The sequence below is a fragment of the Ambystoma mexicanum genome, chromosome 14 (genome assembly GCF_040938575.1).
Source record: "Ambystoma mexicanum isolate Mex_15411 chromosome 14, UKY_AmexF1_1, whole genome shotgun sequence".
In the NCBI taxonomy this organism is placed as follows: Eukaryota; Metazoa; Chordata; class Amphibia; order Caudata; family Ambystomatidae; genus Ambystoma; species Ambystoma mexicanum.
This window is the reverse complement of record NC_090940.1, coordinates 162,742,550-162,770,251: the sequence shown is the minus strand read 5'-3', so window position 1 is coordinate 162,770,251 and position 27,702 is coordinate 162,742,550. Positions and strand designations below refer to the sequence as shown.

Below are 27,702 nucleotides of genomic sequence, written 5' to 3'. Positions count from 1 at the left end.
ATAATATCCGCATTGTTGGGGTTCCCGAGACAGCCCTCAAGGGCAAAATGGAACTTGCAGTCGAGACCCTTCTGAGAGACCTCCTGGGTAATCCTCAACTCTCCCCGTTTTTCACTATTGAGCGAGCCCACTGGTCACTGGCCCCTCGCCCTAGGCCGGGTGATTTTCCCAGACCAATCATCGCCAAGGTCCTCAGCTTCAGGGACAGGGACCACATCCTACGTCAGGCCCGCGAAAGAGGGGAACTGAAATTTGAGTCCCAGACCATCCGCATCTTTCCCGACTTCTCGGTCAATGTTCAAATGGAGCGCAGACAATTTAATGGTGTGAAGAAGCTGCTCAGAGAGAGGAAGGTGGAATTCGCCATGTTGTTCCCCGCAAGGCTGAAGCTCACCCACCACAACAAATTGTACTTTTTCACAGTCCCAGAGGAGGCGGTGAAATTTATTGAAGCCCATATCCCGGTCCCTGGGCCGGCGGTTGACCTGGTCGAGGAGGGCTAAGTCGGTTTGCCTTTTACCCATTATTTGATTCACTGTGGTATCGCTACCACTCTTGTCATATGCATGCTTTTGTAACCTAACATTTTTTCCTATGTGCATTTATACATTGTCTTAACTCATTATGCATGAAACGCAATATGAGACTTAGTTGTAGGGGTTATGGATCACTGCACTGGAAGTTTGGCTCCTCTACTCTTATACCCCCTACTTATTGCACTCTACTATGGGGACTACTGAGAATGTTGTGCTTAATTACCGCTGCAAGATATTTGGTGTACTCAGTCAATTACCCTAGTCGGGCTCACGGCAGCAGCTTCCCCCACTGCAGTTGCAATGCCGAGTTTGGCGTGTTTTGTTCACCGGTTGCTCCCCTGTTGGGTGTGAGGGCTCGGCTTGCCCCGTTGGGCTTGGCGCGAAAGCCATGAGGCTATGGGTGGGTTCCTGGGCACTGCTGTGTTGGGGACCGTGAGGGAGGGGGTGGTTCAGTTTGGGAATGTTTAACAAAAATGGCGAGACTGTGGCAACTCCTGGTATGACGTATCTGGCCGCTGTATTAGTGGCCGGCACTTGTTCGACAAGCTATGACACACACTACTTCAATCCCCCCCTGAAGCTGTACTGAATGGCCATTAGGCTAATGTCTTGGAATATCAGAGGGCTCAGCAATTTCACAAAATCTCGTAGGATCACCGCGTATGTCCAAAGACACAGGGTCAAAATACTTCTCCTACAAGAATCCCACGCCCTCGCACATCTCAGCCTCTTTTGCTTCGGCATGGGGCCCCAATAAATACTACACAGTGTTCTCCTCTCAGTACAGAGGAGTCCTAACCCTGATTCACAAGTCCTTGGAGTTCTCCCTTCGCACCAGCCACATAGATGCCCGTGGCAGATGTGATTCTCCACTGTTTCCTTGCTAATACAGAGTGCCTGTTGGTTAACACGTATGACCCTTGTGTCGATACACCCGATTTTTTTCGATCACATCCTCGACATCCTCCTTGCCTATGTGGGGGTTCCCATTATTTGGGGGTGAGGGGGGGCATGAATCTCATCCTGGACTCCGACTTAGACAGATCTGGGGTTGCACCAAGAACACTGTCCAGAGCTGCTCGCCGTCTCCAGGCGCATATGCTCTCTGCCGGACTGGTAGATGCCTGGAGAGAACTCCACCCAATGTCGAAAGAGTTCACATTCTACTCTTCTGTCCATGACAGCCACTCCAGGATAGACCTTTTCCTTCTCTCCGCAGGGCTCATGGGCAAAACACCACACAGATTCTGCAACGCACACTATCTGACCATGCCCCGATCACATTGGACATTACCCTGCACCCTGCCCTCCCCCAGCACTCTAACTGGCAGTTTAAATCCGATGCACTGCAGGATGTGGTCTTCAAGGCCGACATCCTAGCAGATATCACCTCGTTCTACGATAATAAGCGGCACGACACCACGGATGGGGTGAGATGGGAGGCCTTTAAGGTTTTCATCAGGGGCATGTGTATCTCTAGGGAGGCTGGAGTACTGAAAGATATCAGAAATGCCCTGCATCGCTCTGAGACAAGACTCGGAGAGTTAGAACGGGATTATGCGACCAACCCCTCCCCACCTAAGCTTGCGCTGATAAGAAACGAACTAGATGTGTTGGAGTCCTTTGCCCACAGTGAGATTAAATACCTCGCCCGGCCCATTGCGGCCCGGAAGTACGGCGAAGGAGAGAGACCTGGCCGAACCCTCGCCCGCCTCACCCGTGCCAAGGGTGGTAGAGCTCGAATTGATAGCATCATTGACAATAGCGGGGCACGACATTGGGCGGACCGGCCCATTCGAGACCTTTGTAGACTTCCACGCAACCCTCTACGCCCAGCAAGCTGAACACAGCCTGCAGGAGCTGGACGACCTCCTGGACCGCATCCCAATGTCCCTTATATCCCTTGCCACCAAAGAACAATTAGATGTTCCCTTCACCCTTGACGAAGTAGTCGCCGTTATTTCGGATCTCCCTAAGGGTGAGGCCCCCGGCCCAGGCGGCCTGACCGCTGAGTTTTATCGGGAGCATGTGGCCCTCCTCGCTCCACGCCTCCACGAGGTTTGGGAGGAGCCGATGCGTCTTGCTACCCTCCCCCGGTCCCTACGTCATTACCGTGCTACCCAAGCCGGGTAAGCCATTGGATGAATGTGGCTCCTACAGACCTCTGTCACTCATTAACACTGATACCAAAATCTTCGCTAAAATTATCGCAAATAGGTTCCTCCCCATCATGAAATACCTAATCCACCCAGATCAAAGTGGTTGTGTCCCGGCCCGCTCCACCGCCTTAAACATCCGGCGACTATTTAATGTCATATCTAGAATAGAACCCTGAGCCAATGCTGTGACCGTGACGTTGGATGCCCAAAAAGCGTTAGACATGGTCCCGTGGCAGTACCTGTGGGCGGTGCTCGAGAAGATGGAGATCGGCCCATACATGTTGTCCTGTATCAAACTCCTATACACTAGCCCTGTGGCTAGGGTCCTAGTTAATTCTCACCTTTCGGCTCCCTTCTCCCTCCACAGGGGGACGCGACAAGGGTGCCCGTTTTCTCTCTTGCTATTTGCGATGACCACGTGCGCAAAGGGATCCGGCTGCGAGAAACCCCTGAAATTATATCACTGTACGCCGATGACGTGCTTCTATACATTAGAGACCCCTCGATCGACCTTCATCCGATCATGCGCGAAATTATCAAAATTGGCACATTCTTGGGATTCACCATAAATTATACTAAATCAGAAATCCTACCCCTCACACCCGCAATGCCCCAACCTACTTGCGAATTTCCTCTCAAATGGGCACCGGGGGGCATTAAATACCTAGGGGTCCAAGTTTCCCTCTCAAAATCCTCCTTATTGTCAGATAATTATGGGGCCGCTGCGCAATATGCCGGTGCCAGGATGGAAAAATGGCATAATCTCCCCCTCTCACTATCGGGGAGACTGTCCCTCATAAAAATGATCATAGTCCCGAAACTCCTTTACATATTCGCTACTGTTCCACTCTGGCCCGGGAAACAGTACTTTGCAAACCTGCATGCGGGATGGGCCAGTTTTCTATGGCACTCGGGTGCCGTGCGCAGGAAGTGGCAGCATATGACCCTTGCGTATGAGAGGGGTGGCTTCAGTGCACCTGATCTCCGTATTGGATAGCCGCTCAGGCCCAGCATGCTACATACTGGTACCATCACCACGATCCCCCCCCCGCATGTTAAGCTTGAAATCCTGGCGACTGAGGAGGTGAATGTCATGTCCCTGATCCTCTTTCACTCATACCGCTCGGAGGCCCCTGCTGACCCAGTGGCCTCCACTATAAGAGCGTGGCGGCAGATTCTGAAGCCCGGTTCTGGCTCCCCCCCGTATTACAAACGGCTTCCCCTCTGGTCGTTCCCTGGCCTCACCCCCACACAAGATCAGCTCCTCATGTGCCATTGGTCGGACCTAGGATACAAATCATTCTCCGACCCGTTCCCTGACGGGAAATTCATCACCCCGGATACGTGGAAGCCGGGGCACTCCAAGTCCCGTCTTGAGTTGCTACAATACTTTCGACTTAGGGCGGCGGTCCAAGACATGTGGCTGTCATATCCGGACGAGCCCCCTGAATCCTCCGAGGTTTGCTACATCTCCAATTCCGCTGGTGGAAGGGGCATTGTATCCTCCCTTTATAAAATATTGGTGGCGCGAGCTGTAGAACCCCCCCGACACTGCTCGCGATGCCTGGGGCAGGGAGCTGGGATTAGACATCACAGATGGGATGTGGTCCAGAATGTGCATGCATACACGCAAGGTTTCTCTGAATTCCAGAACTAGATGTGTTCAATATAAGCTGCTCAATCGCCTGTACTATACTCCCCATGTGATTGGGAAGTTTGCCCGGGATCAATCCCACCCCTGTCAAAGATGCAGATCCAATGATGCGGACCATGGCCATATGTTCTGGCTCTGTGGGGCACTGACCCCGTTCTGGAATGCGGTGCTTGAAACTCTCTCCGAAATAGTGGGGTTCTGTGTTGACCCTGACCCCCTGTCTCTTGTTTGGGCTCTGGGGCTCTGGGAGGGGCCTGAGGCGAAACGGGAGGCTAAATTTCTGAATGTGGCGGCGAGTGTGGCCAAGAAATGCATTTTGCAATGTTGGGAGCACAGAGCCCCCCCCCCCCCTCTCCCTGGAGATGTGGCTGAAAGCCCTCACCTGGACGCAATCTTGTGAAGACTATATTAACATGTTGCCCAGTAATGCTCGTCCTAAAAACATATGGACTGGGTTTTGTAGCTACCTGATCCGCAAAGTGGATCTGGAACTTGTTGTCATCACCCCCTTCTCCGGAACTGAGGTCAGACCGTAACACTTGATAAATGCTTCTACTGCAATTGACCTCAGATAGGATTACATGTGCCCCTCTGTAGAATTTATGCTTTCCATTCATGTCAGAAACGTAAACTGTGTGTGTTGGATTGTTGTAACTTGCGCTATGCCAGCTGCCATTTGCCAATAAACAAAAGTTAAAAAAATAAAATAAAAACAAAAAAAAGGTATATTTTGTAGCAACAAAATTCATATGTTGGGTCACAAGCTGATTAGTCCTGTGAGTTGGGAAAGTTTCAAGCACTTTCACTGCAAGAAGCAAGTACTCCGTCTTATTTCCACAGTACCTTACAAATGAAGAAAAAGAGGCAGCTGAAAACTTCTGCTCCTGGCAGTTCCTGCAGATCTTGCTGTTCCTGTGCTTCAGTCGTGGGGACAAGAGGGAGGACGTCGGGGGACTCCTGCACTGCACTTTGAACAGTCAAAAAGCATTGCAAAACTTAAAGTCCAGTAGCTGTAAGTCAAGCACACAAGCTGGTGTCTTTCCCTGGTTCTACGGTTTCCTGCAGCACTCTGAGGAAATTTCAACCAGCTCTGAGATGAGTATCCAGGTGGCTTACTGACGAGTTGATTGGTCCCACCAGCTCAAAAAGGGAGAAGTCGTCCTTGAAGGGGCTTTCTGTCGAGGTGAACTTGGCGATTCGGACCTGCAGCAGGGCTTCACTGGGCAAACCAACGGTCCAGGAGTTGCAGCATCAGTCCTCTTCAAGCTCATCTTCAGTTCTTTCGTTCCAGTGGTCGAGACTGCCTTCCAAGCCAAGAGACTCTTTTATTCAGTTCTCTCCCGTTCATTCCAGCCTACCTGTCACTCATCCAGCAGGATGGCTGTCCTTGCCGGACATTCAGCAAGCTAATCACCACAGAGTCCATTTGGGTCTCCCAGGAGACTAACCACAGGGAGTCTCGGGCACCTCCCTCACTTCCTGCCCACCCCACTTTGGCGCCAGAAGCGGTCTTCACTCCTGAAGCCACCAAAGGTGAATGAACAAAGGAACAAAGGAACAAAACCTGGTTTGGTACGCAGATCAAAACTCTAGAAGGACCTTTCCACAAAGAAATGGCAAAAAGAGAAGACCGGGACCTGTTTTTACAGAGGGGGCTCAGACGCCATCTTGAAAAACATGGCTCCCGTGATTTAACGCTACCGTCGCTTACTGTCCAGAAAAATCATGGTAGTTCATTATAAAACCACTGCCACTTCGAGAGGAAAGGGTAGCATTTGACGATTACATGCGTATCTAGACACAGGGGATACTAAGTAACCCCTCCAGCACTCTATTGTAGACAGGTCTAGGAATTTAAAAAGACTAGTACCCTCTGCACAAAGGGTTTGTTTGTGAGTTGTCCCAAGGATTTGAGGGCATGCCAGCTCATCACTTGCCAGTGCATCCTTGACCACTTTACCGAATGATGTGTTGTGCTCGATAGGCATGCTCAAAAGGGTGGCTTGTGTCTCCAACTTTAAACCCAAATGACGTAGCCATGCATGGTGTTTGATGAGGGTACCTTCTGCCACAATCCGCCCTGCATTGTCTGCTGCATACAAAATATTTTTAAGGATGCAGCTTGCTACTGGTCTCCCTTCAGCAACTGTTTGTAAGAGCTGTGTCTTTAGGGGTTCTGGGACTGAGTATTTGCTGTGAGATCTCGTCCCACTTGAGGCAATTCTAACTGGACAGTAGCAAAGTGTTTTCTATCCTCACTTAGTAGGCAGCTGAGGAAGTCACTTTCCTGCCTAGGATGTACATCTTTTTGCTCTCCTTGTCAGGAGGGGCTTTGGCAGAGGCTAATGTTGTGCCCACTCTTCCTTGTGGTGGTCACTACTATTAGCTGCCCACTAATGTACAAGGGGTTTGGTGGGGCTGGCCTAAACATTTTCTCAATGCGCGAGTTGACTGCCCTTGTCAGATTGGGGATAAGTAGTGAAGGCTGAATGCGCCTTTGGACGGATTGGAGCAGTGGGATGACCTGTGCTGCAGATCAAGGATGTCCTCTACGAAGTCTATCGACTTGAGCTTCCAGTGTTCTGCAGCTTTTAAAAGAAGATTATACTGCAGCTGGTTGTCCACCGGGGAATCAGCCACTGGTTGGTCAGTTTGGTCGGTGGATTGGATGATGTATGGTCATTGTATTGACTTGTATCCTTCATGTCCCCTTGGGTCTGCTAATGAGCCAGGGTCTTGGGAACCTTTAGTGTCATAACAGTATAGGTCATCATACACAGTTTGATAGGGAGATGTACTAGGTTGTGTTCGGTACAGGCAGGCTTTTTGGCATTGGGCTGCTTGTTAGCTGCTTCAAGTTGAGGGGGGCCCCTGGAGGTTGGCAAGTTGTTCTGAGTGTTGATCCAGAGAGTCATCAAAACTAGACATTCTTCTCATAACACCATTAAACTGTTCTGGGGTACATTGGGAGGATGGTAACACTATGGGAGCAGGTGCAGTTAAAGCCTCTGAAGCAGGAGGCTGTTTGTGGTGCATTGCCCCTGAAAGGGTGTCTTTAGGGGCAGAGTATTCCCTATACTTTAAACCCTGTGATTTTGAGGGTAGAGGCATCAATGATTGAGTTGTTCGATGTATTTGGGTTGAGGAGGGTGACACGTTTTTCTATACGTTCACCATTTTTTTTTGCGGGAGCCGTCGACGCGGCTTTCGACGCATGTTTGCTGGAACCTGCAGACTTTCCTGATTTGCTCACGATGTCGGAAAGGCACTTGGCATCTGTTTCGGGAACCTGTTGTGTGGTGATCGCAAACACGAAGGCCCAGCGGACAGGGATTTTTCGGACCGTCCTTTCGACACGCGTGTGGCTCATCGGTCGACGAAGTGGTCGACTGTCTGCCATGGGGTGGATGTAATTGTGGCGTTCAGTGGAAATACTGAGCCCCCGGGTGTCTCCGAAGCAGAACTGCCAGTCTGTCTGTTGGGAGTCTGGGGCTTGCACACAGGAATCCATTGGGTCCCGAACGCCCTCGGCGTCACTTAAGGCACCAGCGCTGCCATTGCTGGAGGCTCCCTCGAGGTCCATGGCGGCCGCGGCATGCATGGTGTGGTGGGCGCAGCGTTTAGTCTTCCGGTCCTTTAAAGATTTTGGCTGAAAGAGTTTGCATGACTTGCACTGTTTTTCAGAGTGGTCCCTAGGGAGGAAAAGGTTACACACTCTGAATCCTTCCAGGGAAACTTCCTGTCACAGGAAGGACAGAATTTAAAAAAGGTGCATTTCCCATAGTATGGAAGGATGGCAGCCTCGCAAAATAAAGAGAAGTACAGGGCAATATACATTCTCTAAGTGAGATGGATTATGACATCCCCCACTCGCTCTACTGTACAAGACTGAGGCCTGTTGGGGCCTAGGTAGGCCACAGACAAAGTTAGTCGAGATGGGAGTCTTTTCGACATATGGTCTTGTCCTCGAAAACCGTCGCTGGAGTTCCTACAGTGTACGGTCGTCAAAAGGACAGAAAGTCTGCAACATGAGTCCGACCATGATGGTAGAAAAACTATCTGAGGTGGTACCCTGACGCGTGAAGGACCATGGGTACAGTGGACGTCACACTAAGGCTAGTATTACTGGCATGCACGGTCTAAGTCCCTTTTCGAGTTTTGAAAAATTCACATGCTTGAATGCTCCCCGTCAGACCAGGAATCCTTGGTGATTTAAAAATTTATACACATCATTTCCCATAGGAAAAGGCAATGAGAGTTGCCCAATATGTCTCTCGAGACATTCACTTGTGTAGTCCCTCCACCACACTTTGGTCCTTTATGACCCCCAACCAATGAGATGGCAAGGCTTAAACTCCACCCCAGGCAGCCATCTTCAGATTTTGAGCCGTATGAAGACTACATATATGGCTAGCGGGCCTCGGAGCAGCCTCTCAGGGGAGGCGGGCGGGCGCGCGCATGTGAATCTATGAAAGATACCAATGCTGGAGAAACAGTTACAGGTAAGTAACTAAGACTTCTCCAGCATTGGATTTTTCATAGATTCACATGCTTGAATAGAATACCAAACAGTTAAGCAGGTCCAAACTTCAGTTTCCCTTGAGTATAGCAACTTAACGTAAGCCATATATAGACTTCGGGAAGGCAGGAGAAAAAGGCTGCTCCTACCTTAAACAAATAAGTGGAGGAGGACCGCCTGTCCAACCGCCGATTGCTTTGGGTCTTCTGTTAAGCAGTAATGCTTGGCGAATGTGTAGCGTGTTCCAGGTAGCCACTCTACATATATGTCCTTTATCGGTCCTCCTGTATGAAAAGTGACCGGTGCTGCTCTACCTCTTGTGGAGTGAGCCGTTGGCGTCCAGTGAGTGGGTCACCCTTGGACCGATGGCAATGGCTGATGCAATTAGTCACCCAGCGCGAGAGTCCTTGTTTGGAGATGAGCTGTCCCTTACTGCGACCCCAGAATGCCACGATGAGCCGTGGGGATGTACGGAACTCCTTGGTTCTTTGAATGTAGAATCTCAGGACTCGTGCAATATCTAGAGTGTAGTGCTCGTTCTGCCGTTGAAGTGTGGTTTCTGAAAAAGGTAAGAAGTACAATATGCTCTGAGTGTCATTCCAGAGACTACTTTAGGTAAAAAGTGAGGATGTGTCCGGAGGATGATGCAGCCTTTCTGGAGTATGGTTAAGGAGGTTCTGATGAGAGCCTGGAATTCACCGATTCTTCTAGCAGATGTGATGGCTACTAGAAACAACCGTCCAGCATAGGAACTTAAGGTCACATCTATGGATGGGTTCATAGGGTGCCTCCATGAGTGCAGACAAAATGGTTTAGGCTCCAAGTGGGTACCGGTTCTGGTATTGGTGGAAAAGTATGGAATAATCCCTTGAGGAAGGTTTTGATTGGTAACTAATGACGCTTGAGTAGGGTTTGTAGTATAAGCCGATATGGTAGATAGGTGTACCTTTTGCTAGATGTAACAAATATGGTAACACGTGTTCCACTGATGTCATAAGTGGATCTATGTGTGAAGCTTCACACCATGTAGTGAAACGAGCCTACTCATTGAAGTATGTGGTTAAGGTGGAGGGTGCCCTAGACGCTCCAACGATGTCCAAACATTCTGAAGGTAGTGTAAGGTTCGCTAATTTTCACTGTTCAGGAACCCTACATTGAGCAACAGGCTTGCTGGGCCATAGTGGAGAACCTTGTAGTTCGGTTGAGTCAGCAAACTCTTGAGGCGAATGGGTGACACTTTAGAGAGGAGCCAGAGGGTCGGGTACGAAACCTGTTGCACCCATTCCGGAGCGATGAGTATCATCTTGCACGGCTGCTCCTTCACTCTGCACAGCACTCTTACAGGGTCAGGGGGAATGCATACAGGAACCGGCCAAGTTATTGAGAATACGTCCCCCAGTGAGAGTCTCTGGGTATCTCGAGTCAAAGCGGGGGCATTTCTTGTTGCCGCTGGTGGCGAAGAGATCGATCTCTGGTTTTCCCCAAATGCAGAATATCCGGAGTCTTTGTCTAGCTCCCACTCGTGGGAGTTCGTGTAATCCCTGCTCAAGTTGTCTGCTAGGACATTGTCTACTCCTGGCAGATGTTCTGCTTTCAACTGGACCTTGCGCTGTAACGCCCATGTCCACAGTTTGTGTGTTACGCTCACCTGGTATCCACGGGGACGCCACCCAGCTGTGGGGACTCTGGTGCCCTTTTCAGCCACTCCCAGGTATAATCAGCGGAGAAGTTCTGCCTGGAAAACAGGTGGGCAATGTTCAAGACTGGGCAACTGGAGTAAGAGCCTCCCAACACCCTGTATGCCCGCAGCCCCTCCCCGGGACCTTTCCTCACCTTGTTATGGATTTTGGCATGCTCTCCGTCCTGCCTTCTTGGCAGGGGAGCGTTGTCCTTTGTGGTCGAATGCGATCTAGTTACTTCACTGATGCAGGCCCTTGAGTCTTTCAGGTAGGTCTCATTACTGTTATACTGTATGCCTTTCTTGAATTTAAATAATGTCTTCTCTCTCCTTAGGTACGCGGAAGTTTGCTCTGGAACGTTGGCTGAATTGGGACTCACCGGCAGGTGATGGTGCTTCGAGCGCGCCTTGATGCGGTAAGTAGGTGCTATGCGCAGCGCTATGATGCCTTGCCTTTGCTAACCTGTTGATTTTTGTTCCCGTAGGTTGCGGTGCTCACCCGGAGTAAGAAGTCCCAAGCCGATGCTGGTCGATGGGCGACTCGTGAGGTAAGTTGCTGGCACAATTGTAAAATGTCTAATGTCCCGTTTCTCTCCTTTTGCAGTTCCGACGGTCCAGGAGGCTCGCTGTTCTTTGGATGCGGATTGCAGGAGCGGATGGCAGCTAGCGGTGGAATCACAAGTAAGCTGCTGCTATTAACAATGTCCTTTTGTTTTTTCAGATGCTGTTCTTCCGAGGTTCGCAGATGCAGCTGAACACGATGAGCGTCACGTTGCAGGATTGCAAAGTAACTCGAAGCGTGTTCTCCAAGTCGGGTGTGGTTTAAATAGCATCAAGAAAGTAGTCCAGGTAAAATAGTCCCTAGGCTACCACACCCAAAACACTATACTGCATAGCTTGGGTCCAAGGAGCCAAGCTATGTGGATGCCTCCATGTTGACTGGCATTGAAATAAAGTAGTTCCCAAGCACAAGTCTTCATTAAGTATGAGCCTGGCGCCAAAGGCCGCAGGACTGGCCCCAAGAGGGCCTAGGCAAAGGATGCCTAAACTTGTTGGGGGCCCGAGCCGAGACCCCTCCTGGCCCATGGGCCTGCCGGGGGGCAGAAGTGGGGGGGGGGGTTCAGGAAGTGGGTCGTGACATTGTGCCTCTCTGGATAGCATCTCTAATCTTGTACCTCCTTGCTTATTGGTGTAAATGCATGGAGGTTGTGTTGTCTGTCTGTATCGCGACTAAGTGTCATGCTAGAACAGGTAAGAAGGCCTTCGGTGCCCAGCGGATTGCTCTGAGCTCCAGGATGTTGATGTGTAGTCGACTCTTTGGTTGACCACGTGCCCTTGGTTTGTAGTTCTGCTAGGTGTGCGCTCCAGCCTGATATGGATGTGTCTGTCCTGAGAAGTGTAGACGTGGGTGCTTGAAATGGCATCCCCTGTGGCCGATTTGTGGAGTCCCACCAGTGAAGTGCTTTGTGAAAGGCTGGAAGTTGGATGACATCTTCCCATGGCCCGTAGGCTTGAGCCCATTGGTGGTGCAGGGTCTCCTTTATTGGTCTCATCCTTCGTCTGCAGTTGGGTATGAGGGTTATACACGAGGACAATTCTCTAAACAGCTTTATCCACAGTGGGGGATTAACAACTTCTTACTCCATGGAATACAAAAAAGTTCAAAAACGCACCAGTGGCGATCTAAATGGCTATCCTGTCTGGCAGTCAATACCATTACATATTTTTCATTGCCATATATTTCAATTTTTATTAATCACACACAATAGACTTAATAAAACAATCATACAAATAATCATAATACAAAAGTAAAAAAAACACAAGTGTATCTATATAAGTGGGTCCCAATATGATTTCTCTTGGGTCAAACCAAGTGTAACTTATTCACACACAGATCCTTATGCCATAGAATATTCGGGCTATTTCATATTAGTTGGTGTCAAGTTGATCTTCGTTCGACGAAAGGGTTGAAAACGTGTCCTTTCTGAGCCCAGGAAGGAACAAATCGTAGTCCTCGTCTGGATGAAAAATAAAAATTAAATTGAAGTTGTAGCTTGAACAGCTAAGGTTAAGGAAACCGATAAAAGATCAGAGAGCCGAGAGGATTCCCCTGGTCTTGTAGACTGCGGAGAAAAATGTGAAGATGGCTGCCTGCGGTGGGGCTTAAGCCCTGCCAACCTCATTGGTTGGGGTCATAAATGATCAAAGTGAGGTAGAGGGACTACACAAGTGAAATTCTCAATAGACAAATTGGGCAACTCCCATTGCCTTTTCCTATCAGAAATGTATATAAATAATTATTTTTAAATCACTGAGGATTCCTGGTCTGACGATGGGGAATATTCAAGCATGTGGATCTATGAAAGATCCAATAATGGAGAAATGTAATACTCTGCAGCTACCACTAGATGTCGACCTATGCATAGCATGTGATGTATATACAAATTCTTATGGTTGTGGATCTGCTTACATGTCTCTCGCAAGGCACCCAATCTCCTGGAAAGTATTTTTGACTACATTAATCAAAACCATCCTCTAGAAAACATTCCTCAACTCATGAATGGGTACAAAAGAGAAAGTTGAACAAACATAGGTAGACATTTCATAACAAACATTCCACCATTCCAATATCATGGTTTACATATTTGGCCCAGAGACTGAGGCGTAAAGAACTCACCCTCAGCTCGACCCACTTATCCAGCAGCCTTTTGTCATTGAATTCGCACAGGAGCCCAGAGGAAGTGATGCAGAAAGTGCTGTCCGATTTCTTGCCCCTTCCACAAGCAACGTCCGTAAAGAAATTATTCCGCAACTCCCCCAACAAGCCTGAGCGTCCAAGCAAGGGTACGGTTGCATTCACCTGTAAGCAAAGATTCCATATTATAGGAAACATAGGGCTAGAAAGGTACAGCCATCACTTGGTATGGAAGGGATTGCAGTTTTACTGGTTCCAGTTTCTAGTGTGTCCACTCCTGCTATACACCTCCTTTTATTTGGATCTGAATAGCTCAAAATCCACAAATGAGTTACAGTAGCCAATGGGAAAGTACCCTCAAAGAGCAACTTGCAAACCAACATAAGCACGCAATAGAATTCCTGTAGGTAACCATGATGTGTCCAAATCATCTAATTAAAGATAGCCGGTTCAAGCCTCACCAACAATGGATTTTGAAACAGGTCAGAAACTCAATTCATTTAAATTGGTCATTGTATTCAGTAGCCGCCGACTCATAGCTTACCTTCATAGGAAGACGCCATTTTCACCCAAACACGTCAGCATTCAAGATAACCACCACCTAGTACTAAAAAACCCTGCCTCGTCAGATATAGCAAACCTGCACTGGCCAAAGGCTGTATCTATGGTAACTACAGGGTTTATCTGGAATAGATCACTGAACTGGAGCCACAAACTGGCAATGCTGTCCAATCAAAACGGTGTTTTACAATTATACAAACAATGGAACAAACTTAAAAGCTACATCAGTTCCTCGTCCATGAATTCCCTTTATGAAAAGGTCAAAACGTTGTGACATAATTGAATTCCAATATGCCAAGCTCAGACTTTCAAGCTGGAAAAGGACCACGAGTCCAAAAATCAGCAAAGTTTAAAGAAGCAGATTGGTGGCAACACACGCGCAAGCTCTGGCCTGTGTGCAAACCTTGGACAGCAAGTCCGTGGACTTACCTTTGAGGTTTTGGTGTCATCCAAGTACCAGAACTTGATGTGCCGGTTCCCAGCTGTGACAAAGTAGCTGCAGTCTTCTGCAAAGGACACCGCCGTCACTTTGCTGGATACTTTGTTGGAGGCCACCACCACATTTTTCTGAAAAGCAATCACAGTCAAAGATTACATTTTAAACAATATCGAATGTATATTTGCACTTGAGAAATTGACAGTTTCTTTTCAAAGTCACACGCCAGACCCTGATGGCCAGAATTCATTTTAGAATAGCGCTCTTGAAAAGAAAAGGCATTGGGTTCTCATTGTTCTAATATTGTCCCTTTGTTTCCGTGGACACCATTTGGAAAAACTGCTGTCCAGTCAGAAAACGCCTCCAAAAAGCTGGTTTCTTTGTGACAGTGGGTGGGTACGAGTCGAGTCACATTTTGGAATTTGATAATGGTTGTGGAACTCTATGTATAGAGACAACTCATTTATAGTGTATAAATGTTCATAAACTACAAAGTAGTATGATCACAGGTTATCTGTTGTAGAGTTTAACTGCCTGATTCATGGAATTATTTGCGTGAAAAACGCAGATTTGCGCGCCTTTCTGGCCGAAAATCCCCATACTTAAAACAGGGATTTTCGGGCAGAAAGGCGCGCAAATCCGTTTTTCGCGCAAACAATTCCATGAATCGGGCAGAAAAATGCCCCCTTTTGGAATGCAATTTATGTTTTTAACTCAATGTTCACTCCAAACTAAAATAAACAATCGGTTTAAAACACACTCTTCAAAATCTAATCTGGAGCTCTGGGGTGTGCGGTGTGGAAATCCTACCTGTTATTTTCACTATTTGTAACAGGACTTAGAATTTGGTGCTTATGCTGGCAAACCTCAAGGGGCTGCGGAACTCTATACAGTCTCTGGTGGAAAGCGCTTTGCTAGGTTTGATAAGCCGTGGGCCCCTTCCATGGTCCATACCGTAGTGCGCACTGCTCAAGGCTCTCACAATCACCTGGTCATGCAGTGCATACACCCACAGGAATGCTACATTACCCATGGGGCCACCCATTCCAGTAAAATTAATCATCTGCATGAGGTGTCACGCAGAGATGGTCTCACTCCGAGCAAACATTTCCGCACATTTCCTGAAAGGCCATCGCATCTGATGGGTGCATTAAAGGGAATTTCCTGATTTGGAGATCCCTTAAAAAACAATTATAGCCAACCATTTCAAATCCTTGATTAGAAAATGAAAACTGGAATGTAAACTTCAGATTAACACAACGTGGCTCTCTGTACAGATGCAAAGCTTTCTGCAGACCTGCGTCGGCCATTAAATGGTCTTCCTACCAGCGGTCGAAGTGTATGAAAAGCAGCAGTGGAACTAGGCTCCCTGCTGGCCTGCCCTGCTCTCCACTAACCGCACCGCCACGCCCCCTGCCACGCCCCCTCCCACACAATACAAACTCCCAAAGGGAATGTTCAGCCACTGAAGTGCAAGTTTCAACTGCTTCCCACACTTATTTTAAAACGAAACCATTCCGGAACAGTTTTTTTTTTTAAATAAAATTATTGGAACAGTAAAATCTTAATTAAAAAAAAGGAGGAGCACCGCTCCAAACAGCGCCCGCCCACTACTACCTCTGCTTCCCACCCACAAAAGGTATTACACCCCCACCGCACCCCCCTTTCCCAGTCATATCCAAGGTGTTTCAACATGCATTTGTAACAGGGCAGTGTAACACTCAAGCCGATTAGATGTGTTTAATTCGAGCACATACCCAAGGCATAAGCTGCTTTGCGGGATTTAAAAACTTTAAATTACAAAAATATTTTCTAGGAGCGTGGCATATTGCCAAAACAAGTGTCGGCGAAAATAGAAATCTTGGCAGAATGCCACTGCAATAAGCCACTCCCATTCAACCATGGTACGGAGTTGCCGTTTGGTGGGATATTTTTCGCAAATTGATAGCTAGCTTTGTAAATGGGGATGGGGGGCGGCGGGGCGGCTTGCTTTGCTGCTAACAGACGGGAAATAGCAATCTCGTGAAGGATTGCAAACGGAGGTAGACTGATTAAAATCGTGTGGATGACCCAGTTGGAGGCAATGGACAATATATTGTTGGGAAGGTACTTAATTGGGACGTCATTTATGATTAAGCAGATTAAGCAGAAAATGACAGCATGGGTTACCGCCTTCAGAAGATGGGACGGGGTAGAGATGCAACGCCATTAACCAATGTATAACAAGAAAAGTTTAGTTGCAATCGGATGGTGGAGGCTGGGAGTCCTACATTAAACACTGGGCTGCACACCCATGCTACACTGTAGCTCAAGTATTACGGTAGCTTTGAAGGAGCTACTAGTCACAGCTTTGCAAATACAGTGAAAGCAAAATTCAGATAAAACGTGAGGGATTAAAATGAACAATACTTGAGTTAAACATGTATACACCACTACCAGGAGGGTCTTGGAGTGCTTTACAAAGTTCAAAAGGTGAAAGTTAAATGTTTTTCAGGCTAGGAAGGTCAGGATCGATAAATTATAGGGGGTGGTTTCTGGCTTGATTAGGCCAGTTGAAAGATCAGTTTTGAGGATTTTGCAGAAGGTAATGGATTGGATGGAGCGGATCTGGGTTGGTAATGCGTTCCAGGCTCTGCGTGCCCATTGAGTGAAGTCCTATTTGTGTGCAGGTTAACTTGTAGAGTGGACTGCACGAGTGACTTATTGGATTGTCTGGTGTGTGCGGGTGATCGTTTCAGTTCCTTGAGATGGTAGGGTTTGATTTTCAGGCGGGCGGCCTTGTATACAATGTAGAGTCCTTCAGAAGCAATTCTGTGGAGTATGGGGAGACAGGTGAGCTGGGAGAGTCCTGGCTGATATGCCAGTGCTTAGGCAAGTGCAGAATGGGTCTTTCTGCTCCGCGTGGCTTGGAGGAGAGCAAGGGTGCTTGAGACCAGGGTGTATGGCGTTCTATAGCCCAGCTCAGAGAGGATGACTGCCTGTACCATGGTGCAGAATTAGTCAAGATGAACGCTACATTGCATCTTGTGTAGGAGGTATGGCTGCAAGTTGCATGCTCCGTTGCCAGGTATGTGAAGTATAGGCATGGGTTGATGGAGAAAGCTGGGGACCTTAGTGATCTGGGGGTTTGGGGGGGGGCGGGAATAAGGAGGTATACCAGATGAGAATGCAGCCTCTGCTTTTCATCCTGTTTGATGGGATGCTTAAGAGGATGGCGTTGAAGAGGACTAGAGGGAATGTGTGTCCTTTGTCAGATGTTGTGGATGTCACCCAGGATGTGAAAGGGTTTCAGTCTCAGTGCTTTGGCTGGGGAGAAAACCGAATTGGAATAGGGTGAAAAGGTCATTTATGGTGATGTGCTGTTGTAATTGGCTTGTGGCAAAGCATTCCATGTTTCTGGCAAAGTTTGGAAAGATTTGATGTGAGGTTAATGTTCATGGAGTTTGGGGTTAACGGATGGGTCTTGAGTGGGAGATTTGTCCAGTTTTGAGTGGGGGGGGGGTGCGTGTGAGACAGGAGTGGATGTTGGCCCAGTGTGGAGCCAGGGTTATGCAGTTGGATGTAGACTAAGTGGAGCATGCATTGTCCAGGAAGTGGGCTAGTTTTATTTTGGCTTAAGGGTCGAGGGCTGGTTTTTTTTGGCTTTAGGGTCGAGGTAGCTATCTTAGTCGATTGGGTGGAATGTGTCCCATATGTGTTGGGAGGGCATGTGATGCATATTTCAGACTCTAAGTAGTCAATACGGGTGTTGCAAATATGGGTGGGTAGGCGTTAGGGGGTGGATCATGCCTTTGAGAAGGTCTTGATTTTGTAAGGTTTCTGAGTGCAATGGGGTGGACTGAAGTTCTTTGGAGGTAGTGGATGGCATTGTTGCCACCTATGGCTATCTTGTATTTAGATTGGCAGTCAGGGGTTTCCTTAGTAAAAAGTTACAATCTGGCCTCTGTGTGTGGAAGGAGACGACACAGGCGGCATGTTTCTAGCTATAGACCTATTGGTGAGAAAATGAGGAAAAAGGAAAATCTTGTCTGAATCTAGTCCTAAGAGTGGGTTCCCTGCCTCAACCAATACCAATGAATGTGTCAGGATGTCAGTCTAAAGCAAAGAGTCCTCTGCCCAAAACCCCATTTCCAACCCTCACACTATATACTAAGCAAAGACAAAGGGGTGGTCTTCTTGATCCAGAAGGTGGTTTTCTTTCTCCTGAATGATATCCGAAAGTTCACCTGTGTGATACAACTCAAATGTTCTTCAGGGATGCAAATCAAAAGTCTCAAAAAGGTTCCTCGGGCTGAGACTCCAATAAGGCATATAAAACAAAAGTATTGTATCTTCACATTAAGGGGAATTACTCGTTCCCCCCTGACCTCTCAGGTTTCTTAAATACCACTACCGTTGGTGGGGTAAGGTTTCCCCTTCCCAGTAACTTTCTCAGGGGAATGTACCACTTCCCCGGGCCTTTCTCAGGCTCCATTTCCTCGCAAATGTCAGACTGGGTTCATTAACCTGCCCGGTACTGAACCGAGTAGGAAGGCCCAAGAAGGCGTTTTGTTTCATACTTCAATTGGGGTCCCTACAGTTTCCTGCTTCACTGGTTTTTAGAGTTTACCGTGGCTTACCAGCTTTAGTAATTGGCCAGGTAATTATGCTGATTCTTAGCATCCCAGAACCCTTTAATGACAATGTCTCTTGGCACCCTCCAAGACCCGGTACCTTCTCTTTGTCTTCGTCACCTGGGCTTTTCCCCAGCCTATGGAGGTGCCTGGCAGCGTCCCTGTCACAGCCTGTTAATCTCCTTCATGTGCCGCAGCTCCACGTTTTCCTCACCAGCAAGTATGGCATGCCTCGCTCCTCGTAGGCATATGTGTAGGGTTCGACTGGCTTCCCCACAGCTGACCCAGTGTGGACACCCAAACCTCCTGGTTCACATCCCAGACAGTGGTCCTTCGCTTCTGTGCATCTTCGGCTACGCTCTCTTCGCGGTACCTCCAGGGCGGATCTCTTGATCATAAGATACCACTCATTCCAAGGCATATCAATAATATAATAGGGAAGGCTTCTCTTGATTCCTCCTGTGTGTAATTCGCCAGCATGCCCCAGTTCTCCGCACTTCACCAGCTCTCAAAGGTTCCCCATCTCTCTGGTAAGCAAACCAGTCCACAGCCCCTTCTCAGCAGAGCAGTTTCCTTGCTCCACGAAGCAGTGTGACAACACTTCCTGAATTCCCTCTTCCATTTCAACTAAGGGTAGAATAATGGGAAGTCCGTAACCACCAGACTGTTCAACGTGGTTCACAGAGGTGATCTTCATGTCTTTGCACTTCCTCTTCGTCTCAGTACTGATCTTGAGGACTCCCAGTGAGTCAGTTGGTCTCTTCCTAATCTCAGTATTGGACAAGGAGTCTCCCCACTTCGGTAGCTATTCTTTCTTGTCCCAGTACTTTCTAGAGAAATGTGTACGTCTTCCCTTGCAAAGCCTACACTCTTCCTCGTCCCAGTATTTCCCATGACCCAACATGGTAGGGTGACAATACAACATGGATATATAGGGGTAGGGGGTGATGTTAGGTTGTAGGAAGGTGGGTTAAAGTCTGGTGAGTTGAGGGGATACCACATTCTCAGATAGTCCCCCCCCCCCCGTCCCATGAGATCCATCACCCCCCCTGGCATTATGAGAAGGGGCTCCCCCTAGGGGAGAAGGGACGATGGTGGATTTGTCACACCTCCCAAAGCATAATCACCAACTCCATCTGAATTTTGCTCATCCACCAAAACTTTTTTTGAAACCCCACTATTCACAGTCTAGGGGGTTTGGGTGTATAGATATGCTGCAAGAACCAAAATATGCTGAGTGAAAAATTAGAATCCCCTGAAAGGTTTCCCCTGCATTTGTGACACTGGTATAGCAGAGAGCCAGAGCCGGTTCCCTTACAGCATATACACAGACTGGTTACATATGGGAGCCATCATTTGGATAGATGGAGCTTCAAAAACTACTTTCTTACCACAGACGTTACATAAATACCCCTTTGCAGGTAGTAGCAGAGGTATACAAAATATTCGCAATATTTGGCTCTTAAGAAAGCATGCACTGCAGGATATGTACTTTCATGCCCACTCATTGCCTGGCAGAGGGTCGGAGGCAAAGGCTTAGAGGATCGCTGGGCTCGGTTTTCTGGGCCAGTGATCTGGAGGGCAGAAACAGAGGAACTGTACGAATAGAATCACAACCAGATTTAAATTGTCAACAGCGCACTAACTAGTGGAGAGACAAGTCACTGCACCAGGACAGCACTGAAGAGAGGAGATCAGAAGGACATGAAGCATACATACACGCGTTGTACCCATTGGTGTGACGCCAAAGACCAGGCAGGCAAAGCAGCAACCTCTGCCCATACGATTTCCGCTGTAATTCCTGGCAGGAGAAACAACAAGAGCACTTCCTGCCAACAGGCTCACAAGGTGCTGTACTCAGTGCACAAAGCACCGTTGCATTTCTAACCCATCACACCCCAGTGTGCACACCATTGGTCATTGCAGTTCTAAAAAATACAAACTTAGGTTCTTGGCATGGCATTCTCGTACTTCAGTTTTTATTTTAAAAGATGGATACGTTTTTAATTGCCACTAAAGACACATGTATCATTTACATTTCATTTTTTACACTGCGATCTCAAAGCTTTAGCTTCTCAAGATGCTTTGTCCCCTGCTAATGATTTTAGCTTGGACTATAAATGTAAATTCTACAAAAGCTAAGCAAAAAGTAATTTATCACACCATAAAATAGAACTGATGGTTCAGTTGCATTATAATGGTGGCGGCTCAGACCCCCAGATGGCAAAGACCTAGTGGGTGCGCTAATGTAGGACAACTAAAATGGCAAAGCAGACCTATACCAGGACTCCTCCACCCTCCCTCCCTCACCTGGGCCGCCCCCCTCCAGGGTGCCTAAGGCAGGACTCTCGAACCACAATGACCATCTTCCCTGGCACACCTTGCCCTCCCAGCCTTTGGGAGTGGGCTTAGAGGCTCCACTTATGGATCCAGATGCCAACTACACAGCAGCAGGATCAGCTGCTGCTATGCCACGGGGCTGCTATGCCATCATCGAGCAGGAGTCTGCCACAGGAATGTGGCTAACGCAAGGGCACACTAAGGACAAGAACTACATTGGTTTAAATTCCCTTTATGCATTTGAAAGAGATTTCTTATTTGTGTTCAGTCTTGGTTTACTCCCTGCAAGCAGGCGATCTGCAGGCTTTGTTTAATAGGTCCCTATGGGAGTCCCGCCTGCCACAGGCTGGGCAATCTAAATTTAAATGATCTTGGTAATGTACATTTCTGCTAATGAAGGACTATATGCATTCATGAGGGAACATTAAGGCGTGTATGCTCATTGCGCCATTTAAAAGAAGGTTGCTAGTTTTCTTTTCCTATTCGTGAACTTAGATTATGGACCCATTCGAGGGCCACAGGCTTCCTTTACCAACTACTGCAGTCCCCTTGTGGTTGGACTGGTAACTGCTTTTTGAATGGGTCAAATTTTATCTAACCTTTTAACTGCATGTGAGGTGCACATAAAACTTCCCACTCCAATGCATACCCCGTTCATCACATCAGCCATGGTATATTACAGCATGTGCCAAGTCACAGACACCCATCTCAATTGGGCATACAAAGTTGGTGTAGAAGCCCGAAGCAGCCCAATGAAATGAGAACCTCCATTCAGTTAATTTGTATTTTTTTCCAACTGGATGAGTTTACAATGTGCAGCACCCAGCTGCTTGGCAACAGGAACAGGGGGGCAAATAAGGGCACTTTGAAGCAGACGTTTCATAAACAATTAAAACACAAATACATACACACATCTACAGGAAAAAAGGAAATAAACAGAACAAAATGTCAAAAAGAAAACTGGACGGGGAGAATGTAAGCCCCTTTGAAAGCAAATTCGAATGTCTAGCTTCTTAAGAACACAAAAGGCCCAGTGGGTAAACAGTTTTACGGACAAGAAGCATTTTAGGATAAAGCCGGATAATTTGAATGGCAGAATTTAGGGATCTCCAATGACCTGCTGGAGGTCATGCTGAACAATGCAACTGGAACCAAGATAAACATGATGTTCAAGCACTTTCTGCCATGAGTATAGGGTACCAGAAGGCACCACTATATAGGTGTAAGCCTCAGAGGAAAGAGGTAACTGGGGCGAATGGGGTGGTTGGAAGAGGCAGAGCATGAAAGTCAGCAAAAGTAGGGGCTCATGAACACCTTTTTACAGAACCGCAACACCTACAAAAGGAGAGTTAAAACACCCATTTCACCTCCCTCCGATCAATGTCAGATTTAGCATCACAGCAAGTATAAAGGAAAGACAAAAGTGAATTTGAAACTTAAAAGCGGATCCATCTTTGCCCAATAACCATCCTATCTCAATATGGAGTGTCTGCACAATTCATTTTCAGTAACACTATGCAGTCTATGAAATCCTATTTTTGGGCCGCAGTGCGATCTTGAGGCCATCTATGAAAATTGGTCAATAGGGAAAAAAGTATGGGTCAGTAGGGTAAAGTACCTCAACCGTGGTCTCTAGAAAAAGGTTCACTGGGAGGGGCATCTTGCATTTCTTTTTGCATAGATTGAGAGGTTTCACTTAAAAATCCTATAATACACTATGTGTTAGGGTTTATGGTCGGTTGTGAGGAGGGAGGGAAAATATCACCTTCAGTGCTCTAGTATCAAAACAAAAAATCTGAACACTAAACAGATTTTCAACTGGCAACATGTAGTAAAAACAGACACTGGGAACCAAGCAAACAAAATTATTAATAAAAAGCCCCTTTACTACATTTTCCAGCATTGGATCTTTCATAGATTCACAAGCTATGAATATTACCAGTCAGGCTGCTGGGAATCCTCGGTTACACACTTTCTATGTGTGTTTTGTAGTCCGTCCACCTTTTATGGGTGCTTTCAGCTCCATCCAATAGTACGTAGGGTACTAAGCCGACCCCTAGAGGCCATCTTCAGATTCTAACCGCATGTGGTTGCTGGAGAATCGCCCCCATAACTTTCGCCCAGAGAGAAAAACCTCAAGCCCTTCAAAAAACAACGGTTCTACCCCACAGATAAGTCAAGGGATTTCCATTTTTACACCTTGGAGCGCATATCTAAGAAAACTCTATTCAAACCATGTGGCACATGTGGAATGATAATGTTCATGAAGCGGACAGGCAGAAGGAATGCAAGTATTGCCTATATCCCAGCCACACCACAGACGCCAGTAAGGTATGCCAAGGCTTTAGTGCTAAAACACTAAGACAGGCATAGGAGGCTGGTATGCTGGCTAAATGAGGGCAAATAAGCCTCCCCACCCACTGCGGTAGAGTTCTCAAAAAGTGTGGCAGCAGGAAAAACAATGCCATCCCAGCCCCAAAAGAGGTCTCGATCCAAGGAAAGACCATCAGAGCCCGATCTAACAAAAAAGGCAAGACACCGGCCGCATGCTCGAAGTCCCGTCAGCGACTCCAATCACCACTATTGGCTAAGGTGCCGTCAACCAGGTAAAGGTGCTGCCGACTGAGGAGAAAAAGGCGCCATCATCGAAAAGCCACGACTATCAAACCAGTCAACAATCGTCCACGGGAAAAAAGGCCCAGTCATCAAAGGGCCACGACTTGGCAACAGGAGATCTGTCTGCACAGTTGACGCTGTTGTCCATCTAAGCAACCATCACAATTAGTTAATTGATGAGTATCCAAGGAGGAAAATAATACAAGCCAGTCGACAACTTTGTCAATGAGTGAAAGACACGAAAGCCCCTCCGCAACTAAGGAAAAATCGCTGAAGATAGTATTAGAAAGTACCAATTACGGTAATCACATCCGGTTGATAATGGTCAGTGTCAAAGGAAATGTCATCAACAATAAAACAACCAAAAAGTCAACGGAAAATGCCTGTCAATCACAGGACAAAGATAAGGTGCAACAAGAACAGTTACACTGCCTTCAACCAACCTCTCCACCTTGATCACAGTATCTGAACTCATGCCTGAGATACTGCAGCACCATATCGACTCCCATTTTGATCAGGGGTACTCCCAAAGATATTTGGCTTCTGAAGAATTGGTTATACCGACAACGCATGCACCAATAGAGTAGAACACAAACATTCAAGCCCCACAGCCTGTTACAGGCCCCAGCTTACACCTACAAATGCTTTCTATGAAAGTGCTCATGTCTTTGCAAGCTTTAGTAGATCAACTGGACAAACATCTGCCAACCCCACAGCCCATCCCATAAATGGAAGCAGACTGCATAAGCAGCATAGATAGATGTCAAGGTCACCGCTGCACAGGGCACGGTTGCTGAGGCCACCAAGATCAAGGTAGTCTGTCCGAAGAGTGAGATCGCCTACCTGGCTGGAATCTCCGGAACGCCTAAGAGGATGTCCAATACCCTCACATGGGAAGACCAAGAAGAGGGCGAGCTATCACAGACAGACACAGACAGTGATGCAAGGGACACAGATTCTACAATGTACGTCTCTCTGACACGAGTGAGATACTGAGGACGCCCCGAAGGACGCCGTGCCAGAGGAACCAGCCAAACTATCACCAAAGGATGAGGTAGGGGCGTTGCACACAATGATTACAGATGCCTGTGAAGAGTTTTGTCTTACTGACAACCAACAGGATTTATTTGATCTAATGAAAAAGCAAAAAAGATCCATAATTGCATCCCTATACTGGATTTCATTGCTATACTGGAACATGTGTGGAAAGAATACCTACTTAAAGAAACCCTTCTCAGAACCGGCACTGAAAGGCAGACTTGAGAAGAACATGTAGGGTGCTGGATTCAACACCGAAATGCCTTATGGCACAGCCTATGCCAGATTCAGTAGTTTCAGCAGCAGGAAGAAAACCTCACTCAAGCCATAAAATGCTCAGTTCCTCCAGATAACGAAGGTTGAAAGACGGACGCCTTCGGAGCTAGGAGGGTAAAGGCAGCCAACGCCCTAGTTATGGCCAGATACGATAGGGAAATGCCCAGAAGAGAGTCCATCCTAGAGCACCTACCAGAGGTAAAACAGAAGGAAGCCATGGTCATCTTTCTTCAGGAAGAATCCTCAAACCACAACTTTAAGACGTACAAGGATACAAATCCAAGGATTACAGAAATACTCAAAAGACACAGACCGCCCTCATGGTCCCAAAAAGGATAACAAACAAACCAGCAGGCGTGACTTCAAAAAACTAAGGTACAGGGCTTGCTGACTGGTTGGAGGAAACCTCCAATACCACCTGGGGAAACGGCAACACATTACAACAACAGACACATAGGCCATTACAATAATCCGACACAGACATGTCCTGGAGTTTGCTAAAAAGCCCCAAACATGGCACCAAAATACCAGCTACAACCACACGAAATGTTCACCAAGAGGGCTATACAAAAGGTCCCACTACGAAGCCAAGGCACGGGAGTTTACTCCCAGTTCTTCGGTGTAAAAAAGGCCAGATGGAAAATGGAGACACAGTTGCTAAACTAAGGGCCCTCAACAAGTATATAAAAAGCCAAAAGTTCTTAGGTGGTACAACCAAACTGTGTCCGCTCATTTGGTCGAAAAAAAAGATCGAATGACCATTTGGTCGAAAAAAAAAAAAATGGTTGAAATGTTTAATTTATTTATATTTTTTTTTGTTTGGTTAAAAAAAAAAAAAAAAACCAAAAAAAATTATATATATATATATATATATAAAAGGGGGGTTGGGGGAACCCCCCCCCCCCAAAAAAAATAAGTAAAAAAATAAAATTCAACCATTTGGATTTCGACCATTTGGTTGTCGACCAAATGACTGGTAGCCCAACCAAACTACTTCCTAGCATCGTTGAATTTACAGGACACATACTTTCACGCCCAAGCAGTACACAAAGCACAGTTTTTGCTGTTTGCGGTGGGCAGGGAACACTACCAATTCAGATATCTACCATTTGGCCTACAGCCCCACCCAGACGACCTTCACAAAATGTCTGGCGGCATACCTGTGATGACATGTACCCATACTTAGACAAATGGCTGGTAAGGGGAGCCATGTTCCACACAGTGTCAGTGACACCGAGAGACCATGGAATATATTAATATGACTTGGATTCACAATCAGTACAAAAGACCCGTTTACGGACTGCCGGCCAGGTGGTCTTCTTGGGAGCAATATTTCCACCATGGAGGCTTTGATTCGTCCATCACAGGACAGACACTTCAAATCGTAAAAATAGCGACCACGTTCAAGAAAGGAATGTGGGTACCCATCAGAAAGTGTATGCAATTGCTGTGGACGATATCATGCATACCCCTAATTCCGTATTTCAAGTTGCACATGAGATCACTACAAGAGTTCATGGCCAACAGATGGTGGGAACTTGGGACAACAAATTCCAGGTCATGTCTCAGTTAGTCCAATGGAAGGGATGGAAGATACTTTGCAACATATCCAAATCCATGCTGCTGCAAGAAACAACAGAATGCTGGTTGCATACAAATCCCTGACGAGATGTAGAGGGCATGGCGACCAGTTCTGCATGAAAGGACAATGGACAAAACAGGAAGCAAGCCTACACATCATATCCTTGATTTAAAGGCCATGAGTTGGGCGCTCCACTAGTTTCTGCCAGTACTACAATGAACAGTGAGAACACTGAAGGACATGACCGCCATGTATTTTATAAGGAATCAAGAAGGCAACCGGTCCAGAACTCTGTCATGGGAAGCATAATAGCTGCGGTACTGGACAACCATCAACCATATCATCCTACAAGCTTGTCACCTACCAGGGCTGCAAAACACGATTGCAGACAACCTCAGCAGAGCGGGTGAGCAATGTCACGAATGGGTGCTATGCGAGCGATAACTCAACAAAAAGTGTTCAAACTCTGGAGCAAACCACAAATTGATCTGTGACACAACAAAACGCAAAGGGCAATTCCTTTGCCAGCAGGCAACTGCAGTCGGGCTCAATGGGGATGCCTCCTATTAACGTGGCAAGGCACATTTGCTTACGCATTTCCCGCGATCCTGGTAATCTGTAGGGTCGTCCATATGAAAATGCATCCCAGCCTCATACTCGTTACTCTGATCCAGTACATATCTCGGAAGAACACCCAATTCCACTTGGGCCAATCCTGACCGGTTGTTGCAAAACAAAGGGCAAATACTCCACCACAACCCAGGGGTCACTCAAGCTCATAGGCATAGGAATTGTCAGGTTCCATAGTAAATAGGTGGTAATTAAAGAATCATTATCCTTATGTTCTTTGTTTATTTCATTGTTAGGTTTAAAAACTAAATATAGTCCTTTCACTGTTAAAATGGTTGGGCCTTAACTTCCATATTCAGAGTACTGCAGATACCCCAAGCCAAGATGGAGGGCAGAGGCAGGAGTTCTGATTGGGTGGCAGGTTGACAA

General features: G+C 47.2%; 1 protein-coding gene across 4 annotated transcripts in view; it reads right to left on the bottom strand.

Annotated features, from left to right (window-relative positions):
* The window catches only part of MAPKBP1 (mitogen-activated protein kinase binding protein 1), a 787,404-nt gene that overhangs the window by 368,984 nt on the left and 390,718 nt on the right, over positions 1 to 27,702 (bottom strand). For all 4 annotated transcript variants that reach the window (XM_069638801.1, XM_069638804.1, XM_069638802.1 and 1 more), the window contains exons 7-8: positions 14,232 to 14,369; positions 13,224 to 13,406 (exon numbers count right to left, since the gene is read on the bottom strand). In XM_069638801.1, coding sequence (XP_069494902.1) covers positions 13,224 to 13,406; positions 14,232 to 14,369 — 321 coding nt within the window. The remainder of the gene's footprint in view (positions 1 to 13,223; positions 13,407 to 14,231; positions 14,370 to 27,702) is intronic.